The sequence below is a fragment of the Dendrobates tinctorius genome, unplaced genomic scaffold (assembly GCF_039654945.1).
Source record: "Dendrobates tinctorius isolate UK_male_01 unplaced genomic scaffold, ASM3965494v1 ptg000063l, whole genome shotgun sequence".
In the NCBI taxonomy this organism is placed as follows: domain Eukaryota; kingdom Metazoa; phylum Chordata; class Amphibia; order Anura; family Dendrobatidae; genus Dendrobates; species Dendrobates tinctorius.
In genome coordinates this window covers 8,777,144-8,798,328 of record NW_027361731.1, presented here as the reverse complement: position 1 = coordinate 8,798,328, position 21,185 = coordinate 8,777,144, and the positions used below count along the sequence as shown (strand labels likewise).

Here is a 21,185-nt window from a genome sequence, read left to right as displayed (position 1 = left end):
TCCCTGATGGAACAGAAGAAGATGCTGCAGGTATGCAGGATGATGGGCAGTGTGTTTATGTGATGGGAGGCCAGGGCACACTGTTACAGATGTTAGTGGCCACGACTGCAGCCCTGGCCATCGCTCACAATTGCGTAGGACGCCAGTGACACAGGTAAGTGTGATGCAATGTGTCTGGCTTGCAGCCTATTAATGCTGCCCATAGTATTATCCAGCGGGCTGCCCAGCACTATAGTATGCACCACACAGGGATAGACGCCCTAATGAACCAAGCCAACAAAAAGAGGCCTAGCTGCATCCTGCAAAAAATGATATAATAAAAAGTGCTAAAAAACAATGCATATAATAAATACATTTTAAATGAGGTATTGGTTAATGTTTTGGCCAAAATAGATAAGCTCGCAACCCAACGTCAAGGGTCCTCATACTTGCGAGTCCTATCACTAGTATCGAAAACTAATATCTCCTCGACAATAACCCAGACTTAGGTGTTTCCCGAGGGCTTGTTTGCTGCAGGTCGTGCTAAGCAATATCCAGCTAGGCCACAATAGAGACAAAGTCCAAGTTCCCGACGGCGTCTCCTCTCATTAATCCTTGAGCTGGCAGCACCAACATCCATAGGTTCCATCTCAGGTAAACCAACCAGGCCAATTGGACAAAATGGAATCTCTTGTTGAACCTCGCGTCTCTCCCACATCCTCCAATCCATGCAGATAGCCTGAGTCATGGCCTACAACAAACAACCAGGGTTCTCCAATGCCAGTCCTCAAGGCCCACCAACAGATCATGTTTTCAGGATTTCCTTTGTATTGCACAGGTGAAGCAATTATCACCTGAGCAATACTAAGGATATCCTGAAAACATGATCTGTTGGTGGGCCTTGAGGACTGGAGTTGGGGAACCCTGCTTTAGAGACTCCAAAAGACCCCTGAGGAATTGGTATCTGAGAGCTGCGTCATTCCACAGGATCTCAGTAGACCACTGACAAAACTCGGTACAATAGTCTTCTGTTGTGTGGTTCCCCAGGTTCATGATCCTTGTCTCTTCCACCTTGACCCTGTCAGGTTCATCATAGATCTGTCATAAAGCATGAAAAAAGGCATTCACAGAAAGACGTTCAGGTGCAAAAGAGGGTAGGGAATCATAGAATCGTAGAGTTGGAAGGGACCTCCTGGGCCATCTGGTCCAACCCCCTGCTCAAAGTAGGATTCGCTAAATCATCCCAGTCAGATGTCTGTCCAGCCTCTGTTTGAAGACTTCCATTGAAGGAGAACTCACCACTTCTCGTGGCAGCTTGTTCCACTCATTGATCACTCTAACTGTCAAAAAGTTTTTTTCTAATATCTAATCTGTGTCTCCTCCCATTCAGTTTCATCCCATTGCTTCTAGTCTTTCCTTGTGCAAATGAGAATAAAGTTGATCCTTCTACAATGTGACAGCCCTTTAGATATTTGTAGACAGCTATTAAGTCTCCTCTCAGTCTTCTCTTTTGCAAACTAAACATTCCCAAATCCTGCAACCTTTCCTCATAAGACAGGGTTTGCAGACCGGTCACCATTCTGGTCGCTCTTTTCTGAACTTGCTCCAGTTTGTTGATGTGTTTTTTTTAAAATGTGGTGCCCAAAACTGGACACAATATTCCAGATGAGGTCTGACCAAAGAGGAGTAGAGGGAAATAATGACTTCACGTGATCTGGACTGTATGCTTCTGTTAATACATCCTAGAATTGCATTTGCCTTTTTTGCTGCTGCATCACACTGTTGACTCATATTCAGTCTGTGATCTATTAGTATACCCGTCTTTTTCACATGTGCTGTTGCTTAGCCCTATTCCTTCCATTCTCTATATGCTTTTTTCATTTTTATTGCCCAGATGTAGTACTTTGCATTTTTCCCTGTTAAAAACCATTCTGTTTAGTTGCTGCCCACTTCTCCAGTTTATTTATATCTTTTTGAATCCTCTCTCTCTCTTCTCTAGTATTAGCTATCCCTCCTAGCTTTGTGTCATCAGCAAATTTAATCAGTTTACCCTCAATTCCTTCATCTAAATCATTGATAAAGATGTTGAACAATACAGGGCCCAGGACAGAGCCCTGTGGTACCCCACTTGAGACATTCTTCCAACTGGATGTGCAGCCATATACGACCACTCTTTGGGTCCAATCGCTAAGCCAGTTATGAATCCACCTAACAGTTGGCTTGTCCATTCCATACTTAGTCATTTTTTCAATAAGGATTGTATGAGATACTTTGTCAAATGCTTTGCTGAAGTCAAGATATACTATATCTACAGCATTTCATTGATCCACCCAATCAGTGATTCCGTCATAGAAGGAAATTAAGTTAGTCTGACATGACTTGTTAGTTACAAACCCATGCTGACTCTATTTAATCACTTCATTCTTATCCAGGTACTGACATACATGTTTAATAATTTGTTCAAAGATCTTTCCTGGTATAGAAGTCAGACTCACCGGCCTATAGTTGCCTGGGTCCACCTTCTTCCCCTTTTTGAAGATAGGAACAACATTTGCTCTTCTCCAGTCTTCTGGGACTTCTCCTGTTCTCCAAGAATTTTCAAAGATTATGGAGAGGGGTTCAAAAATTTCTTCTGCTATCTCCTTCAGTACTCTGGGGTGTAATTCATCTGGACCTGGAGACTTGAATTCATTTAGGAAAGCTAAGTGTTTCCTCACTATCTTTCTGTTTATAGATATCCTGGATTCTTCTATTCCCTTAATAGGACAGTGAAGAACAGTTGATGTTACATTTCCTTTCTGAGAGAAAACAGATGCAAAATAGGAATTTAAAAGTTTGGCCTTCTCAACATCCTGTCTTAGCATTTCATCATTTTCATCCTGTAAAAATCCTATAGCATCTTTGACTTTTCTTTTACTTTTAACATGGCCCCAAAATCCTTTATTATTGCTTTTGACATCTCTTGCAAGCCTCAATTCATTTTCAGCTTTAAATAATCTGATTTGTGCCCTGCAGGTTCTGCAGACAGCATTATATTCTTCTTTAGATATGCCTCCCTCTTTCCATTTTATAAACATTTTTTTCTTCCTTTTTAGCATGTGCTTAAGTTCTGTGTTCATCCATCCTGGTTTCCTTAAATGCTTCCTATTCTTCCCTCTTTTCGGAATTGTTAACAATTGTGCTTTGAGAATTTCATTTTTCAAGATTTCCCATCCTTCCTGGACATTTTTGTCTTTAAGGATATCCAGCCATTGGATCCCTCCAATTCTCTTTCTGAATCCCTTAAAATCTGCCTTTCTGAAATCTAACCTTGACGTCTGAGTCTTCACAGGTCTTCCTCCTCTAGTTACCCAAAACTCTAAAATAGCATGGTCGCTACCTCCTAGGGTCCCAGCCACTTTCACCTCCTCAACCATTTCCTCCCTGTTTATAAGAATTAGATCCAAGGTAGCAGTTCCCCTTGTTTTCTCCCTTACCTTTTGGAAGATAAAGTTGTCAGCAAGAGAAGATAAGAATTTCCTTGACCTGTTAGTTTTGCCTGAGAGAGATTCCCAACAAATGTCTGGATAGTTGAAATCTCCCATGACAACTATGTCATATTTTTTGGAGAACTTGGCCATTTGATGCATAAAGAGTTCATCCATATCTTCAGCTTGCACAGGTGGCCTGTAGTAAATGCCTACAATGGTGTCCTTTCCATTGTTCTGTCCTTGTATTCTTACCCAAACAGTTTCCACAGAACTCCCAGTCTCTGAAGCTTCAATCTCTGTGCAGATATACGCGTTTCTAACATACAATGCGACACCTCCTCCTCGTTTATCAAGTCTGTTTCTTGCAAATAAGTTCTATCCTTCTAGTCTTGTATTCCAATCATGTGCATTGTCCCACCAAGTTTCAGTGATTCCAATGACATCATATTTCTTTTCCTGTGTTAGTAGTTCCAATTCTCCTTGTTTGTTGCCCATGCTTTGTGCATTAGTATATAAACATTTTAGTTTGTGATTGGTTTCTCTTTCTCCAATATTTTTATTAATTAGATTCTTTTGTCTTTGTTCTTCCTTTCCACTTGTAATAGCAGAGTTCTCAATAGCATTTGTCAGGTGTATGGCTTTTTCTGGTCTTTTGCTTCCCTTCCCATGTTGTTCTAGTTTAAAGCTCTCCTTACAAGTGTAGCAAGACGACTTCCAAATAGGCATTTTCCCTAAGTCTGACTGGAAAACATGTAAGTCTGAGTACCACCCCGCAAAAGTGACATTATAATTCCTACCTGCTGTGACTCATTCCCTGATGACTGAGGATGCAAGGTGAATAATAATTTACACCTTTCTTTGAAAATTCTGAACTGGTCGTTTTCTCCCGAAAATTTGTCCATGAGTGCTACAACAGGTTCAGGGGACTCAAAGATTCGTCAGATGGTTCAGAAGTCATGGCAGCGGTCGGAAGAGAGAGATTCTGAGGGGCAGTGAAAGTACCAGTAATCTGAGCCTGTGGGCCCTGTAACTGAGCCTGTGATGATGCCAGTTTGTGTTGCGCCAAGGTCAGATTTTCCACCTGATCACACAAAGTACATAACAGATGCATAGGTGGGAAAAAGAAAATAAATAGCGGACAATCGTAATGTGATGCGCGTCACTATAGCAGTGTTCCCCCGACTCCAGTCCTCAAGAGCCACCAACAGGTCATGTTTTCAGGATTTCCCTTAAAATTGCACAGGTGAGATCTGCTCACCTGCACAGGGAATACTTCCACCACCTGGGTGATACTAAGGAAATTCTTAAAACCTGACCTGTTGGTTGCTCTTGTGGACTGAAGTTGGGGAACAGTGCACTATAGTAATAATTAGTTCCAGAAGTGGAGAGAGAGACTACAATAACAGATAGTAATCTAATTTATATAATACTACTTACTGGAAGTAAAGGTAGGTCAAACAATCCAAGGTCAGGTCCAGGAAATGGCGCAGTAGAACATGTGGTAGGCAGAGATGCAATCCAATCCATCAGCCAGAATCGGGGAAAACCAGAAAGACAAGACACGGTTTACATTGAGCAGGCAAAAGAGGAGTCAGGTCACAGGCAAAGAGTCTAAGTCCAGGAAGGGAATAAAGTCAGGCTGGGTCAGGCACAGAGGGATCAGTCTTACATAGGCAGCAGCAAGTGTACAATTGACACTGGAAGTAGAAGCCTAATCAAGGGAAGTGAACACAGATGTTTGCAGCACAAAACCATCACAACCAAAACAGACTGACAGCCTCCACACAATAGTAGCATAGCAGACAAGGACAGTGTGTGGAGATCGTGGCACTCACAATGTCTACAATATTATAGGCATTATCAACAATAATATTCACACTATTATATGTATTATGTAGAAATGAGGGGCAGGTCACTGAGGGATCAATACAGATGCAAATGTAATCAGAGCACCACATAAAGCCCCGCCCACAGCTCCACCCTGAAGCACGAGAATCTCATTAACTGAAAACTACAAATACAGATTAAACAACAACCACAAGACGGATTTCATCACCAGGTATCATTGTAATCAGTATAACGGCGCCGACCTGACAGTGTCTGTAGGTTACTGTGCACAATCCTGCTGACAGGTTCCCTTTAAGACATCTCAGCTCTGCACTATTATACACAGATCTCTTTAAATGTGTAATATTTCTTCTTGAAAGTCATCTGATAGAAAATATTGGCCCGTACAATAGTTTAGATTGTGAAGTCACCGAGATCATACACTAATTACCCCAGAGAGGTTTCACCACTAGTTACTCATTTATTACTGATGAAGACTGTGGAGTTTGATCATTTCAGTAGATGTTATTGTCTATACTCACAGTTTTTGACTACAGTAGTTAGTGTCCAAAATACTCTGATTTATCCTCTTCCTGCAGCCAGTTTTGTGTTCCTAATCGGGCCCCATTTTTTAAAATCTGACATGTGTCACTTTATGTGGTGATAACTTTGGAATTATTCACAAAGGATAATAGAAAACAAATGGATCTTATAAATTACTAGCTGAAGAGCCCGGCGTTGCCCGGGCATAGTAACTAACTGTGGTTAGTTATAACAAATTATAATTCTCCTCCATCCTATAGTCCCGTGCCCATATACCCATCATACATATCCACCATCCCATAGTCCCGTGTCCATATACCCGTCACACATATCCTCCATCCCATAGTCCTGTGCCCATATACCCATCATACATATCCACCATCCCATAGTCCCGTGCCCATATACCCATGACACGTCCTCCATCCCATGGTCAACCATTATGACATCATAATCAGCGGAGGGGCTTGCAACCTATAATGACATCAGCATCGCCATGGCAACAATTTTGACATAATGAGGGGCGGGGCTTGATACACACTTTTTCCCCATTATGTAGATAGGGGCAAAATTGTTTGGTGAATTGGAACACGTGGGGTTAAAATTTCGCCTCACCACATAGCTTAGGACGCTCTCGGGGTCCAGACGTGTGACTGTGCCAAATTTTGTGGCTGTAGCTGCGACGGTGCGGATGCCAATCCCGGACACACACACACACACACACACACACACACACACACACACACAAGCTTTATATATTAGATTTTCCAACTTCGCACAATACCCTATATACGATTGTACACTACTGTCTGGGCACATGGCGGTGTTCAGAAGGGGAGGAGCGCCATTTAGCTATTTGAATAAAGATCTAACTGGATTAGTTTGCAGACACAATGTATTGGGTCACCTGGGAGCTCAAAAGATGTCCACCATGAACATGCTTGGCACGATCTTTTCTGCTTTCCATATTCCAATGATTGCCTTGCTCATCACCCTTTAACACCCTTAGGCTAGGTTCACATTAGCGTCTGAGTCCGCAGCATATCAAGCGCAAACGCATGTTTACCTAGCGTTTTTATCCGCATCATCTTACGCATGACGCCAAAAAACGCTGCGTTTTTGCATGCGTTTGCATTGTTTATGCGCATGCGTTCGATATGACTTCAGACAAAAATGGGCGTGTCTCATGGGATTTCTTTTTTCATTTTGAAGAACGCATGTGTACACATGTCTTTGCGTACGGATACATTCCCATAGACAGTAATGCATTTTTTTGACTCACTCATGCGCATGACTGCGCATATTTGACCGATTTTTGTCACTTCCTAAAATGCGACATGTTGCGTTCGTTGGACCCTGCCGCACACCGAAAAAGACGCATGCCCCTGCGTACACCATGCTAAAAATAGTTACACATGACGCATGCGAATTTATGCAGATGAAACGCTGCGCACACAGACGAAAATGTGATACCAGCCTTACATGGATCTGGACTTGCACGGGAACACCTAGGCTTGGACCATTCTATTCTGTGGTATTAGATGGCAAGAAGAATAGTCAGGTAGCTGGGTCAGAACCAGAAGGACAGAATACAGAATCAGAAGACACAAGAGTAGTCAGTAACGGGCCACGGTCACAGCAGGAAACAAATACACAAGCCGCGAGCTGAGCACAGAGGACTGAACCAGAGGAGAACAACGCTGTATCTGGCAGATTCCAGCCATATGCTTTGAGCTTTAGTAGGGTGTGGTACTTTCCAATCGGCTGAAGTAGGGAGCAGATTACTCCAGCTGGACACCAGGAACAGATCCCAGATGAGATTGGGCACACCATATACAGGAGCCCTAATATAACTAAATGACAGAAAACCAGAATAGTTGAAATCCCCATAAAGTGATTTTATAAATAAACTAGCTATGAACCCGTTCTATGGCTGGGTGGCATGCATTTTTATTGTTATATAGTCTCCCATCCTGGTATGTGCTGCCCCTCCTATCCTGGTATGCATGGCGCCCCTCATCCCCCCCCCCTCTTGGTATGCATGTTAACCCTCACTCCCCAATCCTGGTATGTATGACCCCCCCCTCATCCCTATTCTGGTATGTTTGGTCCCCTCACCCTCCACCCTATCCTGGTATGCATGGCACCCCATTCCTCATCCTGGTATACATGGTACCCCCTCATCCCTATCCTGGTATGTATTGTCCCCTCACCCCCCAATCCTGGTATGCATGGTCCCCTCACCCCCCCAATCCTGGTATGCATGATCCCCTCACCCCCCCCCCATCCTCGTATATATGGTCCCCCCTCATCCCTATCAATGGATGTATGGTACTACCTCACCCGCCAATCCTGGTATGCATGGTTCCCCCTCATCCCCAATCCTGGTATGCATGGTACCCCCTCATCCCCAATCCTGGTATGCATGGTACCCCCTCATCCCCAATCCTGGTAGGCATGGTCCTCTCACCACCCTTTTCTGGTATGCATGGTCCTCTCACCCCCCCCTTTCCTGGTATGCATGGTCCTCCCAGCCCCCTATCCTGGTATGCATGCTATCCCTCACCCCCAATCATGGTATACATGGGACCCCATTCCTCATCCTGGTACGCATGGTCCCCTCACCCCCCCTATCCTAGTATGCATGGTACTCCCTCATCCCTATCCTGGTATTTATGGTCTCACCCCCCCAATCCTGCTATGCATGGTCCTCTCACCCCCAATCCTGGTTTGCATGGTCCCCTCACCCCCCAATCCTGGTTTGCATGGTCCCCTCACCCCCCAATCTTGGTATGCATGGTACCCATCATCCCCTATCCTGGTATGCATGGTACTCCTCATCCCCCAATCCTGGTATTGCTGCGGAGTCTCGCTGTGAGGTCAGGAGAGGGCGGGATTGTGCTGCTGAAGTTGACGCCCGATCTGGCGCCACAACCCACCCTCTCCTGACATCACGGCGCGACCCCGTGGCAATACCGGATCGATAAATTGTGCTGAGAGGGCGGGATTGTGCCAGCGAAATCGGCGCCGGCGCTGTCTTTGCTTTCCGGCACCATTGTCTTCCACAATATGGTGCCGGAAAGCACGGACTGGGCATGCGCTATTTCCGGCCCCACAACCCACCCTCTCTTGGCATCCCAGCAAGACCCCGGGACAAAACCGGATCGGTAAGGTGTTGTGCCGGAGATCACGGTATGCGTTCAGTGCTTATGCATACTGTGATCTCCTGTGCCACTCTCCTGATCCCTGGGTGCGTTACTCTGTCCAGACTGTGCAGGCGCGTCACATCTGCGTAGTCTATAAAGGCTTCGGACAGAGTGAAGCTCCCAGCGTTATAGATTCACTGAGGGTTATAATCTATAGGAGGAGTGAATATTTTGACTCTACAGCCACTTTCCGGAAATTAACACGCAGTGGATGTTGGAGAGTGAAAATTACACATTTGCCATTTTATTACCCAACACATAGTGCCCAGATTGTGCTCCAGGAGACACACACCATAAATTAAGTGGGTTCTTCTCACTATAATATTGCTACATACAGGGATCCTAAATGTTGTGTGAGCACACTGCAAGGCTCAGAAGTGAGAGCGGATTTTGCAAGATTGGTTTATAGAAACCTTGTTGCTTTTTAACAGCGTTTCAGCCACTAATAGTGTGGGAACCTCTGTTTTTCCATTGACAGATGATGGACCTGAGTGGGGACTTGTTTTTTGTGAGATGAGAATTGGTATTATTTTCGCCTACATAACATTGATTGGTTTCTTTTTATTCGATATTTGGGAGGCAGAATGAACAAAGAGTTGATCACCACACACTATTGGTTCATCCAGCAAGGTTTTCTATTAGACTGTGAACTGTCATTGTCTCATAAAGTTTTTTACATGGCTTCCCATTTTTATGGACAGTTTAAGTAGAAATGTTCAAAAATATAAAACTCAAGGATATTCTATTAAAGGAAAGGTACCGCATTTGAAGATCATTAATAAATCAATGTAACGCAGCATAACATGCTGAACTTATAACCAAGTTTTGATTGCATTTGACACATATTTTGTGTTATACTGTGACATCTTGGATTCACAGTAGCAGCAGGACACAATCGGTGTCATAATATGGCACCCCATGGTCACTCCGACCCTATGTATTGTAAAGGGCCCGTTACACATAGCGATATCGCTGTAACGTCACTGGTTTTTGTGACGTAGCAGCGATATTGCTAGCGATATCGCTATGTCTGATACTTACCTCCGACCGGCTCCCCCGCTGTCCATCGCTGATCGCGCGAGAACGTCCTGGACCATTTCTCGTCGGGCACTTCCTGCTGGGACTTCCTGTGGTGCCGACGAGTGACGCGTGGACGTCAGGATCGCCGCGTCTGACAGGTAAGTAGTGACCCCCGACCCCAGCGATGTCGCTGGTGAGATCTGCCTGTGTGGCAGCTCACTCGCGACCACTTAGCGATGCACCAGAGATCCCGACAACGATAAGTGTAACGGTACCCTAAGGCAACTGTCACTGCTGTGAGCTGGGCACAATTCACAGTAGTGGGAGTGTCCTGCTGCCATGTTCATGGAGCCCTCGGCTGTGGCTTTGTCTCCTGTCATTAGGATCTGCTAACAGAAGCATTACTGCTTCACAATAGATCCTAGATTGACAGGAGTGAAAAGCAGGAGAAGAGCTGGAGGCAGGAGCTGTGACTCATCCCTTAGTAAGATAAGAAGGAACTCCAGGTCTGCATTGAATGGCCAGAACGGAGGGGGGTAAGATACATATAGTGTGGCTGAGAGAGACACAAATGGAGTGTAATGGGGAGAGAGATACACATGGAATAGCAGGGGAGAGATATGGATATGAAATAGCAGGCGTGAGAGACACATGGAGACTGATGGGGGGAGAGAGAGACATAATTATTGAAATTTATTCTTTTACAAAAATGTAACAGATATGCCACGTTGCATTGTTAACAATTGTGGTAGTCATACCAAGAAGAAGTCATCTGAAGGAATATTATTGCATGTGTTTCCATACTCCATGGAAAGAATGAAACTGTGGCTGCAGCAGACAGGACATTTTACTAACGTTGACACAGTTGCTGAAAGAGTCCATGCTGGGAAGACACACGACAAATTCAGAAAGTGTTCAAGACACTTTGAGGAAGATTGTTACATTTCTGTATCAGAAATAAAAGCTTCATTGCCTAAGGCTATGTGCACACGCTGCGGATTTTGATGCGGATCCGCAGCGTTTTTGGACGCGCAGAATTGCATCAAATCCGCAGTGTAGTGCACGGCCAATGTTAGTCAAAGGTAAATTAAGAATTGCTGCGCACATGTTGCATAAAAATCCGCCCAGATTTGCAGCGTTTTTTTTTCCGCAGCATGTCAATTCTTTTTGCGGATCCGCAGCAGCGTTTTTGTAGTCGGGCATATTAGCGCGCTCTCATTACCACCAAATCCGCACAGCAAAAACGCATTGAAATCCGCATCATTTCCGCATGCAATCCACAAGCTGTTTGCCCTACGTTATCTGCCAAGAGATGCCGATTCTCTGCAGAAAATTCCACAGGCAAATCTGCAACGTGTGCACATACCCTAAGGGATTCTGCAGTGCCCACTATTTTTAGGGTATGCGCACACGTTGCAGATTTATATGCAGATCTGCAGCGTTTTTGGACGGGCGGAATTACATCAAATCCGCAGGGTAGTGCCCAACCAGTGTTGTCCTATGTGAAATAAAGAATTGCTGGGCACATGCTACGGAAAAATCAGTGCAGATTTGCAGTGTTTTTTTTTTTTCCCGCAGCATGTCAGTTCTCGCGGATCTGCAGCATTTCTGCACCCATTGACTTCCATTGAGTCGGGCAAAACTGCAGGTGTAAAAAAGATCTGTGGATTTGCTGTGGATATGGGTACTAGAAACGCAGATCGGGAGGAGAGTGTGTGGGCGGTGACTGTGTCCGGGGTCTGTGTGTCTGTGTGTGCGCGTGTCTGTGTAAGCAGCCATTGTCTGATGGGACCTACTGCTCCCATCCGGCAAAGAATGCTGACAGTGACAGCTATTCTGAGTTCATTTTCCCCTTCACCGTCGATGTCTGATGAACTCCCTCTTCTGGTGAAGGAAGGTAGTGAGGCTGATTACCAAACACCTGATCTGGTAGATGATGACTGGGTAACAGGAAATTCTGACTGGATATAAGTCAGCCGACGCCCTTCTGAGTCGCTGGTGATTTCTCTGCTGGATTCTTGGAGACCAGTCTGATTCTCAAAGATAAGTTTTTGCTCTGCTATTGAACTTATTAGTTTTTTTTTTTTGTTTACCTTGTTTTTTGGAGTTCAGCCATCCCCGGTCGGGGGTGTGCTGAGTTCCATTTTTGTCTCTGATCAGTTTGTCTCTTTGCTCTGTCTTCAGAATTTACCTGAGTGCTGATATAGTCTTTTTGAAGTCCTAGCGACTTCAGGGCCTGTTTTTCCTATCAGACGGTTGGGACATTTTTTGGTAGGGTTTTTTACGGATTGCAGACAGCAGGCTTTTCTATCCTGTCCTTTTTAGTTAGCTTGGGCCCCATCGTTTGCTCAACCTATCTTTCTATCTGTGTTCGTATTTTCATCTTGCTTCACCGTCATTATATGTTGGGGGCTGCTTATTGCTTTGGGGTCTGCTCTGGGGCAGTTTAGATTTCCCCTTTCTTTCTTTAGGCCTATTTAGTTCTCCGGCTGTGATCGAGGGGTCTAGGGCATCGTAGGAACTCCCCACGGCTACTGTTAGTTGTTGTGGATAGGATCAGGGGTCTGCAATCCGATAGCTACCAACCTCTCCGGTTTTCTGGACTTAGCTTGTATTTTTGTTTTTTCCTCCTTCGGTGACTCATTCATAACAGACAGCATTGCCGATGATGGGAAAGTAGTCCCATCAGACAATGCATGTGTTCAGTTGTAAAAAAACATACAGAACATACTTTACATACATATACACATACAACACATAAAATAGAGTACATAATTACCAAACACCTAGTCCCTGATGTCCTCTTCTCCTAATAAAAATTAAAATAATAAACCAGGGGAGATTGTTGTGGGACACTCGTTTTATTAATTGGACTATGCCAGACAAGGAGCATATGGTTGGTTTATTATTTTAAATCTTTTGCAGGAGATCAAGGGCGTTGCATGGATTAGGCATTAAATAAAAAGATGGAAAACTGTAGTGCTTTATTTCATTAAAATACTTTTCTGGCTGTCTTTTTTTAACCAATTAATCACTGTAGGATTAGTAATGAATGGGTGTCTTATTGATGCCTCTCCATTACTTACCGGGCTTAATGTCACCTTACAATCAAAGATGACATTAACCCTTTATTACCCCATATACCACCACTACACGGCAGTGGGAAGAGAGAGACTAAGTGCCGGTATTGGTGCATCTTAGAAAAGCGCCATTTCTGGGGCGGCTGCGGGCTGGTGTTTGTAGCCGGGGGGGGGGCAATATCTATGGCCCCTTCCTAGGCTATGAATATCAGCTCACAGCTGTCTGCATAGCCTTTCTGGCTAATATTTATAGGGGACCCCACGTCTTATTTTTTTTGTGGGGGGTCCCCCTATTTTAATAGCCAGTAAAGGCTATGCAGACAGCTGGCGGCTGATATTCATAGCCTGGGAACCTCCATGGGTATTACCCGCTTCCCAGGCTATAAACATCAGCTGCCAGTTGCTGGCTTTCCCGCTCTAGACTTGAAAATTGCACTAGGCCCCACGCAATTTTTTTTTTTCTTAAATTAAACAGATATTGTGTTTAAGGCTGGTGTCACACTTGCGAGAAACTTGCACGAGCCTCACACCTCAATACCCAGAACTGCCGCTGGCACTCGGGACCAGAGTGTGCAGCTGCATGTATTTCTATGCAGTCGTACACTCTGGCGGCAGTGCCGGTTATTAAGGTGCGAGACTCGTGTGAGTTTCTCGCAAGTGTGACCCCGGCCTAATGCAGGCTTTATCTATCTGTCTGTCTCTATCTGTCTATCTGTGTGTGTAATGAAGTATGGTTTGGACAAATGTAAAAGAGGAGGTTGGACAAGAAATTACATCACAATTCTTTTTTTTTGTTAAATAATATATCTTTATTCAGGATACAAAAACGCATCAAATCCCCCAATTCCATATCCATCTCTCTCCCCTGCTATTCCATGTGTATCTCTCACCCCAGCATGCTCCATATGTGTCTCACTCATACTATATATGTCTGTCTCCCATCAGTTTCTCTCAGCCAGCCTAAATATATCTTTCACCCCCCTCCACAAATACTGGCCTTCACTGCAGACCTGGAGTTCCTTATCTTATTGAGGGATTAGTCACACTAGCAGCTCCTGCTCCTATAATGCTGCTCCATACACACCAGATGTCTTCACTCTTCCTCCAGTGCTGCTGAGTCCCACTGTCTTCTGCTCCTCTGTAAACAAGCTGTGCTTCTGATGCAGTAACTGCTGGTGATAGCAGATCAAAGGGCAGTCACCCACAAATGGCGCTGCCCTATGATGCTACTCTTCATTCTGCCCCAGAGATACTAGACCACCAAAAAGGGGAGGGAAATGGTGATGTCGGCAGTTACTGCCCCAATTTTTGAGCTATCAGTAAAGCTGGTAAGTCTTACATATAGCTGTTTGAGGTCTAAAATGGAAAATGCTCCCCCTAGTGGTAATTATTATATATTTAAAAAAATATAGAATTTTTTTTCATATAGAAATGTTTGCAAACATTGCATTAACACATTTTAATTACTATTTTAATCTTTAATTTCACAAAAAAAAAATACAAGAAAACCGGTGGCACCTTGACTTTTTTTTTTTTTATCTTAGCAGATGACTGTACCAGGAGATCTGAGGGACAGCTGACATCTTCAATTTTTAAATCTGATGATCTTGAGATCCTACAAGATACAGCGGAATTGAATGTTATTACTCCAGATATGCCATCATCCCTTCACAGCAAAGATCTGTCATCTGATCCTATGAAGCGGGTCCTGTCTTCTTATTCATTTCCAACTACGAAGGAAAATCAAAGTCACAAAAGAGGCTTTAAAAAACAAACTGCTCCTAAAGCACAGTCATTTTCCTGTTCAGAATGTGGGAAATGTTTTACATGGAAATCACATTTTATTACCCACCAGAGAACTCACACAGGGGAGAAGCCTTTTTCCTGTTCAGAATGTGGGAAATATTTTACACAGAAAGCACATCTTGATGGACACCAGAGAACCCACACAGGGGAGAAGCCTTTTACCTGTTCAGAATGTGGGAAATGTTTTAAACAGAAGTCAGAGCTTGTTATTCACCAGAGAATTCACGCAGAGGAGAAACCTTTTTCGTGTTCGGAATGTGGGAAGAATTTTGCACATAGATCAAATTTTGTTAACCACCAGAGAACTCATACAGGGGAGAAGCCTTTTTTCTGTTCAGAATGTGGGAAACATTTTAGACATAATTCAAATTTTGTTAACCACCAAAGGACTCACACAGGGGAGAAGCCTTTTTCCTGTTCAGAATGTGGGAAATATTTTGCACAGATATCACATCTTGTTAACCACCAGAGAACCCACACAGGGGAGAAGCCGTTTTCATGTCCAGAATGTGGGAAATGTTTTGTAGGGAAATCACACCTTGTTCGGCACCAGAGAACTCACACAGGGGAGAAGCCTTTTTCCTGTTCAGAATGTGAGAAATGTTTTAACCGGAAAGAGAGTCTTGTTAGACATCAGCGCAGTCACACAGGGGAGAAACCTTATTCATTTTCTTAAAATGGGAAATATTTTACTTGGAAATTATTTGTTAACCTCTATACCCCCCAAGGGTGGTTTGCACGTTAATGACCAGGCCAATTTTTGCAGTTCTGACCACTGTCCCTTTATGAGGCAATAACTCTGGAATGCTTCCATGGATCCTGGTGATTCTGACAGTGTTATCTCGTGACATATTGTACTTCATGGTAGTGGTAAAACTTAATTGATATCACTTGAGTTTATTTGTGAAAAAATGGAAATTTGGCGAAAATTATGAAAATTTTGCAATTTTCCAACTTTGAATTTTCATGCCCTTAAATCACAGAGATATGGCACACAAAATACTTAAGTAACATTTCCCACATGTTTACTTTACATCAGCACAATTTTGGAACCAAATTTTTTTTTTTGTTACAAAGGGTTAAATGTTGACCAGCGATTTCTCATTTTTACAGCACCATTTTTTTTAGAGACCACATCACATTTGATATCACTTTGAGGGGTCTATATGATAGAAAATACCCAAAAGTGACACCATTCTAAGAACTGCACCCCTCAAGGTGCTCAAAACCACATTCAAGAAGTTTATTAATCCTTCAGGTGCTTCACAGGAATTTTTGGAATTTTTAAAAAGATGAAACATTTAACTTTTTCACAAAAATATTACTTCAGGTTCAATTTTTCTAATTTTAGTAAGGGTAACAGGAGAAATTGGACCCCAAAAGTTAGTGTGCAATTTGTCCTGAGTACGCTGATACCCCATGTGTGGGAGTAAACCACTGTTAGGGCACATGTTAGAGCTCAGAAGGGAAGGAGGGCCGCTTGACTTTTTCAACGCAAAATTGGCTGGAATTGAGATCAGACACCATGTGATGTTTGGAGAGCCCCTGATGTGCCTGAACATTGGAAACCCCCCACAAGTGACCCCATTTTGGAAACGACCCCCACGGAACTTATTTAGGTGTGTGGCGAGAATTTTGATCCCCCAAGTGCTTCACAGAAGTTTATAACGTAGAGCCATAAAAATAAACGCATTTCCACAAAAATGATATTTTTGCCCCCAATTTTTTATTTTACCAAGGGAAACAGAAGAAATTGGACCCCAATAGTTATTGTGCAATTTGTCCTGAGTTTGCTGATACCCCATATGTGGGGGTAAACCACTGTTTTGGTGTATGTCAGAGCTCGGAAGGGAAGGAGCGCCATTTGACTTTTTCAATGCAGAATTGGCTGGAGTTGAGATCAGATGCTATGTTGCGTTTGGAGAACCCCTGATGTACCTGAACAGTGGAAACCCCCAATTCTAACTCCAACCCTAACCCCAACACACCCCTAACCCTAATCCCAACCCTAACCATAACCTTAGCCACAAACCTAACCCTAACACACTCCTAATCCCAACCCTAACTTTAGCCCTAACCCTAATGGGAAAATGGAAATAAATATATATTTTTTTTATTTTCCTTAACTAATTGGGTGATATACGGGGGTTTGAGTTACTATTTGTAGCCGGTTTTTATAGCGGGTTTTTATGTTTGGCAGCTGTCACACGCTAAAAGACCCTTATTGCAAAAAATAGTTTTTGCATCACCACATTTTGAGAACTATAATTTTTCTAGATTTTGACCCACCGAGTCATATAAGGTCTTATTTTTTGCGGAATGAGTTGACGTTTTTATTGGTACCATTTTCGGGCACGTGACATTTTTTGATTGCTTTTTATTACGATTTTTGGGAGGCAGAATGAACAAAAACCGGCATTTCATGAATTTCTTTTGGGGGGTGTGTTTACACTGTTCCGCGTGCGATAAAATTGATAAAGCGGTTTTACTCTTCGGGTCAGTACGGTTACAGTGATACCTCAGTTATATAATTTTATGTTTTGGCGCTTTTATTCAATAAAGACAATTTTATATAAAAAATAATTTTTGCATCACTTTATTCTGCGAGCTATAACTTTTTAATTTTTTCACCGATGATGCTGCACGGTGACTTGTTTTTTTCAGGACAAGAGGACGTTTGTTTTCAGCTGTACCATGGTTATTTATATCTGTCTTTCTGATCGCGTGTTATTCAACTTTTTGTTCAGCGGCATGATGAGAAAGCATTGTTTGTTTTTGTTTTTTTTTTGCCTTTTTTTTTAATGGGTTCACTAAAGGGGTTAACCAGTGGGACAGTTTTATAGAGCGGGTCATTACGGACGCGACGATACTAAATATGTGTACTTTTATTGTTTTTTTTTATTTACATAAGGAATGTATTTTTTGGAACAATATTTTTTTCTTAGGAAGTTTTTAAAAATATTTTTACACATGTTAATTTTTTTTAACTTTTTTTTCTACTATATAGTGGGACATCACTATATAGTGTGAGATCACTGATATGACACTTTGCACAGCATTGTGTCAGATCAGCAATCTGACAGGCAGAGCAGGAGGCTTGCCGGTGCCTGCTCTCAGCAGGCACTGACAAGCCACCTAGCTGCAGGACCCAGAAGGACCCCACGGCCATCTTGGATCCGGGGGCCTGCAGGGAGGAGGCCCTCGGAACAATGTGATCACATCGCGTTGTTCTCAGGGAAGCGCACAGGGAGCCCCCATCCGTGCCCGATGCTTCTCTATGCGACCGGAATGCTGCGATCATGTTTGATCGTAGTATGCTCGGGGTTAAAGTGCCTGGAGTGGTCCACGACTGCTCCTGGCACTTAGTGCCAGGTGTCAAATGTGATAATCAGCTGACACCCGGCTGCAATCAGCCGCGATCCCCCCGTGAGCGCGGCTGATCGTGTATGACATACTATTCCATCCATGGGGATTAAGTCCCAGGTCACATGGATGGAATAGTACATGATATGGCAGAAAGGGGTTAATAAACATCAGAGAAGTCACACAGGGGAGAAGCCTTTTTTATGTTCATAATGTTAGAATAGTTTTAACCAAAATTGGATCCTCTTAAAGGGGCTGTCTCTTGTCATTCCTCATGTTTGCTGACAAAAGGATGAAGCTAAACTTTCTTAATTCTGCCATGATTTTAGTTTTTTTTTTCTGTTGTCTAGTCTTGCTTGAATATAGGTCAATATTAAATAAAGTCTCCTGATGAGTCACCTTTGGTGAGGACGATGAAACCAGTAGAAATGAGAGGCTTGGAGAGTGAGTGTGTATACGTCACCTCACCCTATATACTGAGAGGAGGGGTATAGGTTTTTCTATTAGTCACCTTCTGACTAACCTTCAGGGGGTGAATTGTGGGTATAGTTTTACATTTGGAATTAATAAAGTTGAGTTTTATGTTTTTGTCAGTGAATCTTCTAATCAAGGGATAATATACTGTGTGTGTATATATCTAATATATAAAGCTCAAGTGTGTATATATGTATGTATGTGTGTGTGTATGGCCCGGGATTGGCATCCGCACCGTCGCAGCTACAGCCACAAAATTTGGCACAGTCACACGTCTGGACCCCGAGGGTGTCCTAGGCTATGAAGTGAGATGAAATTTTAACCCCGTGTGTTCCAATTCAAACAATTTAGCCTCTATCTACATAATGGGGAAAAAGTGTGTATATCAAGCCCCGCCCCTCATTAGGATGTCATAATGGTTGCCATGGCAACGCTGATGTCATCATAGGTTGCAAGCCCCGCCGCTCATTATGATGTCATAATGGTTGACTATGGGATGGAGGATGTGTGATGGGTATTTGGGCATGGGACTATGGGATGGCGGATATGTATGATGAGTATATGGGCACTCGACTGGGATGGCGGATATGTATGATGGGTATATGGGCACGGGACTATGGGATGGAGGATGTGTGATGGGTATATGGGCACAGGCCTATGGGATCGTGGATATGTATGATGGGTATATGGGCACGGGACTATGGGATGGAGGATAATTATAATTTGCTATAACTAACCACAGTTAGTTACTATGCCCGGGCAGCGCCGGGCTCTTCTGCTAATCTATATATATATATATAACACCTTATCGTGTCTGTAACCGAAATCACGGGCCGGCCGCCAGGCCGCAACCAATCAGCGACAGATGCAGCTGTTTGTAACGGTAAGCTGCATCTGCCGCTGATTGGTTGTGGCCGCCAGGCCGCAACCAATCAGCGGCCAGCGCAGTCGGGGACAGCGCTCAATCAGCCGCAGGGATTATTCCGTTAAAACGATTAAAAAAAAAGTATCACCGACTGCCTCCAATGTCCTTTCCGCCCGCCCGGCCTCGCGGTCCCAGTAAGGCTTTGCGACTTAGACCCGCGATGACATCACTCTCGCGAGAGCGCGATGTTATCAGCAGTATAAGCCGCAAAGCATTACTGGGAACGCGAGGCCGGGAGCGTGGAAAGGCCATCGGTGGCCGTCGGAAGGTGGCCATGGGTGACAAAAACACAAACACACTCTCCTTCCGGCGGCCCTCAGACTAGTTTCCTTCTCTCCAACGCACCCGGCATCGTGGTCCCAGTAATGCTTTGCGGCTTATACCGCTGATGAAGTCCCCTTGCGAGAGTTACGTCATCTACGGTCTTTAGCGCTAAACATTACTGACACCGCGATACCGGCCGCGTGGAGAGGAGAGCGGGGGGCGCACCCACATTGCTGATTGGTCACAGACAGAGGCCCACGACGCTGATTGGTCGTGGCTACACGGAAAGGGGGGGTGAGGGGACCATGCATACCAGGATTGGGGGTTGAGGGGGCCATGCATACCAGGAAAGGGGGGTGAGGGGACCATGCATACCAGGATTGGGGGGTGAGGGGACCATGCATGCCAGGAAAGGGGGGGTGAGGGGACCATGCATGCCAGGAAAGGGGGGGTGAGGGGACCATGCATACCAGGAAAGGGGGGGTGAGGGGACCATGCATGCCAGGATTGGGGGGTGAGGGGTCCATGCATACCAGGAAAGAGGGGTGAGGGGACCATGCATACCAGGATTGGGGGGTGAGCGGACCATGCATACCAGGATTGGGGGGTGAGGGGACCATGCATACCAGGACTGGGGGGGTGAGGGACCATGCATACCAGGAAAGGGGGGTGAGGGGACCATGCATGCTAGGATTGGGGGGTGAGGGGACCATGCATACCAGGAAAGGGGGTGATGGTGAGCATACATACCAGGATTGGGGGGAGAGGGGACAATGCATTCCGGGATAGGGGGTTGAGAGGACCATGCATTCCAGGATAGGGGGTTGAGGGGTAGCATGTATATCAGGATTGGGGGTGAGAGAACCATACATATCAGGATTGTGGGGTGCATTATTACATTATTATTAAATCTTCAAAAATAAACTGCATACATATTCTAGAATACCCGATATGTTCGAATCGGGCCACCATCTAGTGTGTATATGTATGTATGTATGTGTGTGTGTGTGTGTGTATATATATATATATATATATATGTATGTATGTATGTATGTATGTATGTATGTGTGTGTGTGTGTGTGTGTGTGTGTGTATATATATATATATATATATATATATATATATATATATATATATATACAGTATGTTATATAATTTTCTCAGTGAACTCATTCTTCATGTTTGGCCTCACTAAAATAAGAACACTCATACTCGCTGGTGTGTCGGCTCC

At 44.0% G+C, this 21,185-nt stretch overlaps 1 protein-coding gene across 2 annotated transcripts in view; it reads left to right on the top strand.

Annotated features, from left to right (window-relative positions):
• The window catches only part of LOC141094311 (oocyte zinc finger protein XlCOF8.4-like), a 35,398-nt gene extending 18,763 nt beyond the window's left edge, over positions 1 to 16,635 (top strand). The window contains exon 7 of one of the 2 annotated variants that reach the window (XM_073580147.1): positions 14,670 to 16,635. In XM_073580147.1, coding sequence (XP_073436248.1) covers positions 14,670 to 15,604 — 935 coding nt within the window. In that variant the 3' untranslated portion in view covers positions 15,605 to 16,635. Of the gene's footprint in view, positions 1 to 14,666 lie in introns of both variants that reach the window. The other variant, XM_073580146.1, reaches the window with a different exon arrangement.
• The last annotated feature ends 4,550 nt before the right edge of the window (positions 16,636 to 21,185 follow it).